Below are 12,294 nucleotides of genomic sequence, written 5' to 3' on the forward strand. Positions count from 1 at the left end.
CACAAAACAGCCAAAATAGTCCCACACAGACTTGCTGTTGTTCTTTTACACTAAAGTTTCCTTTCTTGAGGCCATTACACAACAGGTCAATGTACAAATGCATTATTTTAAATACAGATGCACGGGCAGTCGCGGCACGATGTGGTGCAATGCGCCTTTCAACAACGGCTATATGGCAAGCCGTTGATGTTACAACTACGGTTTTTGCGTGCTTTTTACGCCATTTGGAACTGCGATGCCGTATTTTGCGGCACAAATACTGCCATTCAGATACAAACGCGTTATGGTTCATATACAGAAGTGCGCCAAGCAAGTTGAAATAGAGAGCGACACAGTCGCGAATGAGGTGCAACACACTCTCTTCACTCGCAGGCAGTCACTACGAGAAAGCAATCTTCCGTCCCGAGCACTTTTGGATAAAGCCACGTGGCGCGCATTTGTAATGCTTTTGAGATGGTACTAGTCAGTGTTGGGGTAACGCGTTACAAGTAACATGCGTTACGTAATCAGATTACTTTTTTAAGTAACAAGTAATATAACGCAGTTACTTTATAAATTTACATATCAAAACTCGAGTTTCTGTGTTTTTCAAGTGACTCCAGTTACTTTTCAGTCTAATCATTGATTTATAGGATTTTTTTTAAGTGAAATTCTGAATTAAAAGTAGTGTAGACGTGATCGCTCATGCTTGTGCAGAAACAGTGTCTAGTCAGACATAGGCAGTGTTGCCATGTCTGCAGTGCTGCAGTGTTCCGGCTTCGTTTTTGTTAAATCTGGCAACCCTTGACAAAGCGATGGGAGGCTGGAGCTCAGATGCGGAGCTAGAGTGTGGCCGCACTCGCCAGCATGGACAAAATGCCTGCAAATGCCGGTCATGCTCAATAGATAACTTTCAGATCGTGAAACTATCGAGTTGTTTTGGCTCAACAAAGTACTCAACAATGCAATGAGTATTTGTCATATCGCTGGCATATTTGCCGGCCTAAAATCCTCCTTTTCCCACACAGTGTTATATGACCGGAAACTACTCTTCCGACTCACCGGCGCCATCTTGTGCTGGCCAGGAAATATTTGAAATGTGCTTTTTAAAGAAAAAAAGGTGTGTTATTGGCTATATAGGATTGTTAAATGCATTTCAGTGTTAAACACAAAAGAACAGCAAAGTCTGGAAAAGCATGAGCATCAGTTAGGTGAGAAAAAGTAATGCACAAGTAACGCAAAAGTACTTTCAGTTACTTTCCAAAAAAAGTATCCATGTAACGTTTAGTTACTTTTTATAGAGTAACTCAATATTATAACTTGTTACTTTTAAAAGTAACTTTTCCCAACACTAGTACAGTTAAGCTTCGAGCAGGGTCACATAAAACTGTACATGCCCATAATTGATCGCATTCTTTGCGGTTAGAGAATCGCGTTTCATCACACCGTCATTTAATCGCAAACGCAATTAATCGTTTAGCCCTACTAAGTCAGCATTTCTGATTATATCAATTGCAATTCATACAAAATAATATATATACAAAATATACTAGCAATAACAAAGTTAGCTCAACCGATAAGCATGACTAATGGCTAACAATGTGCTTAAAACTCGAACAATCATCTTTTTTTTCAATTCTGCTTCCATATTACACTTATTTTGTGTGTTATTTCATATTCATATTTTCATATATTGAAATGAGACACTTCACTGTGAGTGAGAGAGTAAAGAGTACACTATGAACTTGTTTAATTATGTGCATAGGCATGTGAGTTCCTTAGTCAATATTAGCACAGGTCTTTTATCAGCTACAACAACAGCACTGCTGGCTTCTGAGGAATCTATACTTGCATGTCTTAATGGTGAAGAAATCATATTTTCACATCACAATAAGAAGTCACACAGGACAGCTGGCACGATCAATGACACTGCATGCACAAGACTTATAAAAGCTTCATCGCTGTGCACAAAAACCCTGATCTCTGCTTATTGTGTGCCTCGGGCAATGCTGAAAATAAGAACATATTCATTTTGTTTATTCAAATGGAAAATTTCCTTGTGCGTTCTGTTAAAAAAAATGCCATAATGAACCGACTGTGTGTTAGTGTTATCGAGATTGCATTACACTAAACACTGAGATAATATGTCCTAAGACAGTAACACAGCGCTGGATCAGAGCTTTCTCTAAATGCACACAAAAAGAATCCCCATGAAAATATGAAGAGAAAGCCGTTTCAGATAAACCCCATATGAAGGCACTGGGAAAACGGATGAAGGACATTTGAAACCTTTGAACTTAACTACTCGATAAGATCAAATATGTATCCAAATTATTTACTAGATGTTTACTTATAACCAGAACAACTTAAGAAGTAATGGAAAAACTCCAGTTTGTGTCATCTCATGTGAACCCTCAACAAGTAGTTAAAATGATTTCAGTTTGCATGAAGCAAAAGGATGTTCTGGGTTTCTTCATCCATTCCTGCTTGGGTCGGCAAATGAGGTTCGGTGTGTATTAAACGCCCACTTTCCTGCTCAAGTGAGATGTTTAACAGAGATTTTTGAGGCAAACTGCCACCAAAGAGCATCACTCCATACACTTATAGTGTCTTACTTTTTTAATCCAATAAAGAGACCTAAACTATACTGCTATGGAGTTTGAAGAGGATTTTAACTTCGCTGCATGACAGGTCAAAGAAAAGCCTCTTAAGTGGAAACATTAACGGCAAATACGAACAGAGATGTGATTTACACAGACCCAAAAACTGTCAGTCTTGCAAGGCTGACACAGTCCAGAAGCCTTGACTCATGACCTCGGAGGAGCATTTTTATCTGACATATTTTTCACGCATATTGACTACACAGGAACAGTGCCGGTGTACTTCGTTCTCTTCCTTTTGTCAGTTTTTACATAAAATCACCTCTACGACAAACACCGTCTCATATGGAGACATACAATACACAGACACAAAATATGCACACTGAGTGATTTCTCACCAGATAATCCGTCTGCCGTCTGTAGGTGGTCCGTCAGGCTGTGATCTGCTGCTGAACTCCTCCATATACAGCAAAAGCATGCGATGAGCATGCATAGTCTAGCAATTCTCAATGTATCCATGCTGAACTGAAAACAGAGAGAAAGAGTATAAAACAAAAGCAAATGATAAACTGACAGCGTTGATAAACAACGATCCTGTCAACACATGAATTTTGGGTACATAGTTCTATGCAAATGTGAAAGCTTTCAGGGAAACGTCAGTGACAAGCGCGCATGTGACGTTAGTTAAACATATGAGCAATTTTAACGATATCTGGACATTTTAATAGCCAGACGGTATCTCTTATGTCGTAATATATAACAACAGGGACAAACGCGGCTTGTGGTACAGCCGAGTTCCGCATTTAAAAATGTTGCCGCTTCATGTCAGTCTGTGAAATTACTGACAGAAAAACACAACTATTTTACAGTCTCCGCAATGACGCAAATGTTGCGCATTTCACTGTCGTAATTTATTTAATGAACGACATTTGTTAAGATCTCAAATACCTGTCAAACTCTGAAGGCTGAAATTTGTTGTAAACTCAGTCAGATACAAAACCGACTCTGAAGGCGATCCATTTGGAAACTAAACTTTGCAGGATGCCATTCGTCGTGGTGGATGCTGTTTAAACCCAGGTGCGAAAAAGTTTGCGACACTTCAGAGATGATTTTTCATTTCCCGCACCTCCTTTGCGCGTTAGCTGCAACAACAAGAAAACACCCACCGGCGTCAACGTGCAATGTGTCCATCAGGGCTTAAACGCACTTCGAAAACTTATCCAGAATGAGAAAACGCGTTTTCCAGATGTCCGGCACGAAAATATCAAAACAGTATGTCGTAATGAATGAAGTACACGATGAGGTCCCTTGCGTGGTTTTAAAGTTCCCTTTTCATGTATTATCCAACCTTCGCGCGTAAAGAACCCGCTTGGTGTTGGTTTTGGAGGTTGACGAATGATAATGCAATCGTTTTCGAGCTATAAATCGCCTTTGTTTAAGGTTTGCTCTCCAAATGCAATAAGACACAGCCATCTGCTGGCGAGTCCACCATGCACAGCTGGAAAGGAATGAAACCCTCCAAGTAGTTTTCTTACACGTTGATTTACTTATATTATAAAACAACGCCAACATAGACTTGACATTTAAAATGCTATGCATAATATCCAAAATCAAAGTTTAGAAAAATCACGCCAAAAATATGTGGATTTATGTTGGTTCAAGTTTTTAAAAATTGCAATTTTGAGTAAATTCAAATTAAAAAAGCTAATTCAATGAATTTGATGCAAACTATTTGTGTTGACTTATGTTTTTTAAGTTGAATTAACTCAAAATGTTAAGGCAATCAGGTAACCTGCTTTTTTGAAGTCAAAACAAATGAAGTACATTTAATATATGCTTTAGACACTGAATTCGCATTTGATGGACATTTAGCCATATTGATTTGTGAATGGTTTACGAAAACACCCATTTTAGTGGAAACTATGATTACTATGGTATTTCCTAGGGGTGTGCAAACAACGCCCACGGCTTCAATACGGGAAGAGATGCGCGTTCACGAGTTGGTGTTTCCACGACTCCTCCTCGACCTCGAGTCAGGTAGTTTCAACGTTTTTTGAACATGAGTTGTGATGTTTCAGGATTTCCCAGTGATGCGTGTGATGCGCACCCATCTATACTGCGCGCGAGCCAATGCGTTCACTAAAGTTTAGTATAGTAACGCCCTCTTATACATAGCCAAGTTATTTACTTCGGTAAACTTCCTCTAAAGATGCCGTTAAGCCATTAACTTCCTCTCTCAAGGGTGAACGCTGTTACAGGGTCTGCACTTCCTACAAGACTTCAAGAACATCCACAGCAGCGGGATTACGCGCTATAGGAGCATCTGCTATGTTTGGTAAGACTCGTATTGATCTGCACATTATGTTGTTTATGAGCCCTGTTAATGATATCTTTTGCATTTAAAGTAAAGAGAAAGACACTTGTTTTAATTAAAAACAAAAATGCACTTACAGAAAAGGAACTGCGCATTGACATGTTTGTATCGAATGTGGTTGCATTCACGTAATGTTCTCGCTTTCGACCATAGCTCGAAATTTAATGATGAGAAAAGTACAATCTGTTTGAGAGCCACTCCCATACAATAACGCAGGAGATAATAATGTACTGTGAACAGACTGACAATATTTTGCATTAATATATATCTAATAACCCAGTTACTATTGTTATTAAATCATTACATATACATATTTTTCGTGTTCTGTGAAATATGTTTTTCTGAAACTGTGGTTGTACAGATATAGAAACCTATGATATGCAATAAAGCCCCTTAATCAAATGATTGGGAAATTATGCAAATGCTGAGAAAAAAAGAAGACTGGGGTTTCCACAGGGAATGAGGAACTGAAAGACATCCTCATTTTAAGAAATCCAAGAGGGGGAAACGTCTGCATTTTTAGAACCGTAGAACCTTTATTGCATGTCAGAAACCACATCTGCTTTAGCTTTTGATCAAGCTGGCAAGGGTTATCATGTTTTAAGCCTTTTAACCACCTCTGGCTATTGACGATAGTGTGGATAAAGGCCCATATGTGAGAGATTCTTCCACCCTGATCCATGATAGTGGATGGCAGGGCAATTCAGCTAAAACCCTGAGGACATATTTTGTGTATTTCCTAATGTGCAGATACCGTTACAAACAGCTACATGTTCTGAATGAAAGGTTCATAGTAAGGCATCTTCCATTGGTTGAGTGAGTCATTGGAAAGATCCGACTTGCTGTTTCATAGATTTTGGTGACAGTTCCCGTGATCATCTTTTTCTCATTTCTACATGCACAGGTGTGCAAATGCAGACGGATAGAAATGTAATTAGGGTCCATGAGTAGTCTAGATCAGACTGTAAATCAGACCGTAGTGTCAGCTTTGACTTGTGTGATTCAGGGATCTAGTGCACATAGCAAAAATGTGTAAAAGGAGAAAACCACTTCTAGTTTTGTTTTCTATCTGCAAGCTTTGCAGTCTTGTATAGGTTCTGCTTTTGCTACTAAACCTCAGGCGTCTAGAATTGTCATTACTCTGATTGCTTATATCAATAATTGTTATCTTATGAATTTACTATACTGCTCCACCGGTCTTTTTTTATTGTTTCACGTTACTAAATAATAGTATTGTGATGGTGTTAAAAAATAATAATGACAGGAATGCAGACTCCACCCAGCCTAGGCTGTCAGTGTTGTTTCTCAAAGCTCTTCGTTGAATGACCACATTGGCTAGTAACGCCTTGTAGAAGAGGGCTGTGCTTTGAGGATTTCTCTCTGTGAGCATCTCTGGAGATTGGGCCGAGTCTGTCTTACTCCTTTCTCCTGGGGTCAAACATCTGCCAGAGCTTTGGAATAAGTGAGAAAGAAAGAGAGAACTTTGCTTTCAGCTCCTCAGCTCTGTTTCTTATTGATGTGCAAGATTCCATTTTGCTCTCACATTTGCTACAGAGATGTTGGCCTGGATGACATGGTCACTATCGAGGGAATAGTTGTAATGTGCCAAATATGGAATGTATCACACAACAAGATAAAATCGAAACAGCACATGTACAGTAAAAGTGAAAATGAAAATTCTGTCATAACTTATACACACTCTTGTAATTTTAAATCTGTATGAGATTCTTTCGTCTTTAGAACATAAAAGAAGATATTTTGAAGAATGCAAACATAATTTAAATAGAATGATTTGTGCCAAAACTACCTTTTTAAAGTGCAGATAAATAAGCAGATAGGGAAAATGCATTTTGTTTTTATTTATTGTATCCAATTTGAGGAAATAAACTGTGTGACATTTGGAACATGTGAAATGTATAATTGTTATAATACTACAGCAAAATATAAGGAACTGTCGGATACTGTTTATTCAAAACATTGTTTCACGAAGGCCCAAATGACGTCAACACGCTACATATTTGCATGAATATTAACACTTAGGTTTTCTCTTTGGTATCATTCCTTTGTAAATCTTTTTCCATGTGTAAATCTCTCTTTCCACTTATCCATTCCCACACACAACCTAACAAAGCATCATCCACTTTTTTTGCATTGATATGTTCGTCCATGAAAAAAATCATGCCGTAATTGACCAAGTCCCATCTATTAAGTGTTAGCATCCTTTTCTAATAAACACTGATGTGTGTCTTTCTCCACAGACTGCTAAAGTTAAGTGTTCATCCTTTGGGTCAGGTTGTGTAGTTTCTATCATGCAAAGCATCAAGTGTGTGGTGGTGGGCGACGGAGCAGTCGGAAAAACCTGCCTGCTCATCTCTTACACCACCGGAGCGTTTCCCAAAGAATACATCCCCACCGTGTTCGACAACTACAGCTCCCAAGTCACCGTGGATGGGCGCAACATCAGCCTCAATCTGTGGGACACGGCGGGTCAGGAGGAGTACGACCGCCTCCGTACACTCTCCTACCCGCAGACCAATGTCTTCATCATCTGCTTCTCCATCTCCAGCCCCCCGTCCTACGAGAACATCAAGCACAAATGGCACCCAGAGGTGACGCACCACTGTCCCAATGTGCCTATCCTGCTGGTGGGGACCAAAAGCGACCTGCGCAATGATGCGGATATACTGAAGAAGCTGAAGGAGCAGAACCAGACGCCCATTTCATCACAGCAGGGCCAGGCGCTCGCTCGCCAAATCCATGCCATCAAATACATGGAGTGCTCAGCACTCAACCAGGACGGCATCAAGGACGTGTTTGCGGAGGGAGTGCGAGCTTTTCTCAGTCCTCAGCCTGTGGTTAACAAGAGGCCGTGTGTACTCCTATGAGAACACATATAGTGGTATTTTAATTCAATTACAAAGTGGAATGTTATGGAATATTGGGAATTCTGTGAATGATGAACAAGAAACACAGCCTTAACCTGTGAAATTAGAAATACGCATAATGAAGTTATGAAACTAAAAATATTTTTGTTTTGTTATTTTTGTGTTAAGGTCCCCACCAAAGTTAGAGAAACCGAAAAGAGTGTTTTTTCTATACTTCGGCAAATAATTTGGTTATAGGGAGAGAACAAATCTAGATCCTCTTTGGGGATTTTACTAGAGATGCACCGATACTAAATTCCTCCGCCGATACCGATAGTGGATAATTAAATATAATATCTGCCAATACCGATTTTTCTAAACTTTCTGAATGATATTAATTTATATTGACTAGTAATATTGAACTTCAACCTGGTGATGTTTCTTAACATTTTCTATACACAGAGCACAAATTCATTGCATTTCCCTCCCTCCCGATATATGATTGACATGATATATCGGCCCTGATTATCGGCTGTTTTGAAAAATTTGTTTCATCAACCGATACCGGTTATTGGCTGATATGTCGGTGCAATTCTAGATTTTTCTAAACTAACAGTTTGATAGCATCTTTGAGTATCAGAATATATCCATAAGAATAAATATATAGTTCCTTTTTAGTGTTTGTAGCTTAGTAATATATCATTTTAGTTCTATTTTTTTCACAAGAACGGAATCTGAGAATATATATAAATAAGTACTAATATAATAAAACGTGTTATACCCACAGTGCTTGTTCTGTGAATGGGTAACATGTCCCTGAGAACAGGCCAACAAGTCGTGACCTTATAAATGTAACGTGGATATTTCATGCTGGATTCTCAGCTTTACTTCCATTCTGTGTGGATCTGGCAGTTCATTCAGGAAACAAAGGTCTCCGCATCTATTGTTCATTCTTTTCATCTTTACCACAACAGGGTGGGGCTTTGAAATCTTATAAGCAAACTTTCATCATGACGGATTCAGGAACAACTCATGATGTTGACTTTTGTCATCATTTATTCATCCTCGTGTGGTTCAAAACCTGTATATGATTTTTTAATCTCTAAAACACAAAAGAAGAAGTTTTGAGAAATATTTCTCAGTGGGCAATGGAAGTCAATGGGGTTCAATGTTGTTTGGTTACCAATTATCATATTTTGTGTTCTGCTCAAGAATGTCATACAGGTTTGGAAGGACATGACGGTGAAAAAATGACGAAAGAATTTCCATTTTTAGGTGAACTATCCCTTTAAGTAGCACTCAACAGAAACATAAATGAGCTTTAAGAAGCTTTAAGTGAATGTATATTTTTACATTGTCTTCAGCGTTGCTGTGTATGTCAGATTTTTAAGCATTGTGCTTGCGTGTTCTTAAATGATGTTGCCTTTTATGCTTTGTCCATTAGCAAAGGCGTGTTCCTTGCTAATGGTAATAAAACACCTTTGATCTCTGTTCTCTTTGATGCTCTAATGTACATTGTGGCTTATGTAACTGCATTAACCACACTGCATTAATGACTCTGTGAACATATGCTTTATTCTCCATAGTAAAAAAACATAAACAAAAAAAACACTTGAATGAGTTGTGAATTGTGATCAAACCAAAACATGTGTTGCACAATCTCTAGGTATGCTCTTGGCCAGGATAGCCAAGCATTAATGTCTCATCATCACGTGAAAGCAATAATTTCCAAGAATTGAATTTCTGGTCAGTGAGTTAAACATTTAGAAGTGAAGACAGGACTTGGACAGGCTGATGTATGTCGTGATATTTCTCATGAGAACAGAGCAGTGCAAGGAATAACTGTTTTAGTGACTCCATGTTTCATTAAATGACAAACATTTTGTGCATTTTTTGTTTGTCTTAATAAAACCTTTGGCTTCTTTGAAACCTTCGACTGTCTATTATTTCAACTTCCTCCACATTTAACATGCTTTTGAAATGAAGTTCTATCAGCTTATGAAATTCACACAGGAACTTTCACGTCTGAGTACTCTCTTTTAGAAATTGCTATGACAGAAATGTATCATTTTACTTGTTAGCAAGGTTCCTTTAGTTAATTATAACTTTAATATTCCTGTTCATTGAATAAAATATTTACGTAAATATAATTGGAAAAACTTAACTCAAAGAAAAATTGAAATAGCTAAAAACAAACTGAAGTAAGTTTAAAGCAGTAAAAGTATTAACAAAAACTTAATTAATCTTATGTAGCAACTTTAAAAATAAACCAATAATAAAATAATAAAAACATATACCAACATTGCTAAAACTATAAAAACTCTTCTTGTTGGTAAGTCACATAGAAATAAAAGGTAGCCTAAATGAACTTTCCAAAATGTTTTCCTCCATATTATTTTATACAGTCTGAAAGAGGAAGTGAGTATATTATATTTAAATACATTAGTCAGCTATATCATTTCCTTATCTCACTTTGATAGCAGCACATGAGGGAGATGGGAAAGAAAAACAGAACTTGATATCTGTTTTCCTCTGTTGACTGGTCTCTTTCTTTCTCTCTCTCACACAAATGCCTGAAATTTTACAAATACTTAGTATACTTAGAGTCTATGCATGTAACCAAGACAGAATTTGAGTGTCTTTATTGCTAGTAAATTTGGGAATCCTCACGCTCTTCAGCATGCAAGCTTCCTTAAGCTGTGTTTATTTCTGAATAAATAGCGCACTCCCAATTTAACATCAGTTTGAACTCATGTCTTCCTGGTTATCTCCACCCTCTCACTTTCCATATCAGATTTTTTTTCTCGGAACAGAGCATTTCAATCTAGCTGTAATGTTTACCAGTAGCACGCTCGCTCTCATTTGACAGGGAAATGAGCTCCTTACCCCTGTTTGTTTTCTGAATGCTTACAGTGACTCTTTTGTCTTTGTAGCTCGATTCATTTGTTTACCTGTGGTCACAGTTTCACCTCGTGCCAAGTCGTGATGACAGTTAGCTGCAATATTACTCAGATTTTTAAACTCAAGATACTCTTTGAAATGGGCAATTCCACGTAAATGTCTTTTACTTAATGTATAGGTCATTAGTCAATGTTTGGTGGTATAAATGCTCATGTGAAGCTTTCAAATAGAAATAGAAAGCATTTTTTGATTTTAAAGAATAGTTTTCTATAGTCAGGTATATGTGAAATGTCACATCCATAACGGTCCATATCGAGCACATGAAAATTCCGTGGTCCAAGAAAAGTCATCCCATCCCAATTGTTGGGTATTAATGCTTCAGGATTGTATGTTAATTTTAATTCACAGAAATCCCAAATATGTTGTCTTTAAAAAACGTGCCTCCTTTTTTGTCATATTACATAGAACACTTGTGCATGGACTGCCATTATTCTGATGTCTATCATCAGGGGTTTAGTCCAATATAAACAGATGATTCAATATATAGATAAGAAAAACCTTCTCAGAAAATTTGTATTTTGGCAATTCCAGCGTTATGGATGGGACATTTCGCATTCTGGATGTGACATTAAAAGGCTCAGAGAATGAAATTGTTACGATTATATTGAACCATCCGTTTATATCAGTGGTGTCCAAAATCAGTCCTGGAGGGCCTGTGTCCTGCAAAGTTTAGCTTCAACCCTAATCAAACACACCTGAACACCTAATCAAGGTCTCACAAAGCGGACTAGAAACTTCCAAACAGGTGTGTTGAGCCAAGTTGGAGCTAAACTCTGCAGGACTGTGGCCCTCAGTCCCTCACGGACCAACATTGGACACCCCTGGTTTATATACTACTGAACCTTGTTTATGGAGTCTAAACATCAAAAAATGTCAGTCTTTGAAAATTATTTATATTTTAAAAAGGAAAATAAACATGCGTTATGGATGTGACAAAAAAGGATGTGGTTTTTGGGAGACTATAAACTTTGTAGGATTTCTGTAAATTAAAATGCACAATCCTGAAGCAATAATACCCAATGAATGGAGAAGGGATGCCTCTTTTTAGAACATTAAACAGCTTCTTTATATTCATTTTCATGTGTCCATTTATGAGGAATATGCCGCGTCATGCATGTGACAATCTTGAAAATGGCACTTACCGGACTATGAAAAATCATGTACTAAAAATAAAACAAATGCGTTGCAAATTTGAAGAGAGATCTCACATGGGTATTTAAACCACCAAATATTCAAATCTGTGCTGTTACCAAAGTAAGAACCGCTGGTAAAAACGTACTTCACGGAATTGCCTATTTCAAATTTTACTGAAAATGTCAAATCCATAACGCTGGAAGTGCTCCAATGTTTAAGACAATTCAAACGTTATGAAAGTGCTTCCAGATATTTACACATTAATTAGGAACAGACTTGAATGATTCTTTTATACAGATTTCCCCTTTTGATTTGCCTAACTATAAATTAAAGTATAAAAAGTCAACAAATGAAAAAATGATGCATAATGAATAATCCATGG

General features: G+C 37.7%; 2 protein-coding genes across 3 annotated transcripts in view; one reads left to right on the forward strand and one right to left on the reverse strand.

Annotated features, from left to right (window-relative positions):
- The window catches only part of stim1b (stromal interaction molecule 1b), a 28,186-nt gene extending 24,204 nt beyond the window's left edge, over positions 1-3,982 (reverse strand). For both annotated transcript variants that reach the window (XM_056731072.1, XM_056731071.1), the window contains exons 1-2: positions 3,528-3,982; positions 2,978-3,104 (exon numbers count right to left, since the gene is read on the reverse strand). In XM_056731072.1, coding sequence (XP_056587050.1) covers positions 2,978-3,098 — 121 coding nt within the window. In that variant the 5' untranslated portion in view covers positions 3,099-3,104; positions 3,528-3,982. The remainder of the gene's footprint in view (positions 1-2,977; positions 3,105-3,527) is intronic.
- Positions 3,983-4,572: 590 nt separating this feature from the next.
- rhogb (ras homolog family member Gb) lies at positions 4,573-9,746 on the forward strand. Its single transcript, XM_056731118.1, has 2 exons — positions 4,573-4,914; positions 7,212-9,746. Exon 2 carries the CDS (start codon positions 7,263-7,265, stop codon positions 7,836-7,838), a length of 576 nt encoding a protein of 191 aa, XP_056587096.1. The 5' UTR covers positions 4,573-4,914; positions 7,212-7,262; the 3' UTR covers positions 7,839-9,746.
- Positions 9,747-12,294: the final 2,548 nt, after the last annotated feature.

The sequence above is a fragment of the Triplophysa dalaica genome, chromosome 19 (assembly GCF_015846415.1).
Source record: "Triplophysa dalaica isolate WHDGS20190420 chromosome 19, ASM1584641v1, whole genome shotgun sequence".
NCBI lineage: Eukaryota > Metazoa > Chordata > Actinopteri > Cypriniformes > Nemacheilidae > Triplophysa > Triplophysa dalaica.

Excerpts from the sequence above, each read along its gene's own strand:
- rhogb (XM_056731118.1), top strand. The coding sequence starts at position 7,263 with ATGCAAAGCATCAAGTGTGTGGTGGTGGGCGACGGAGCAGTCGGAAAA.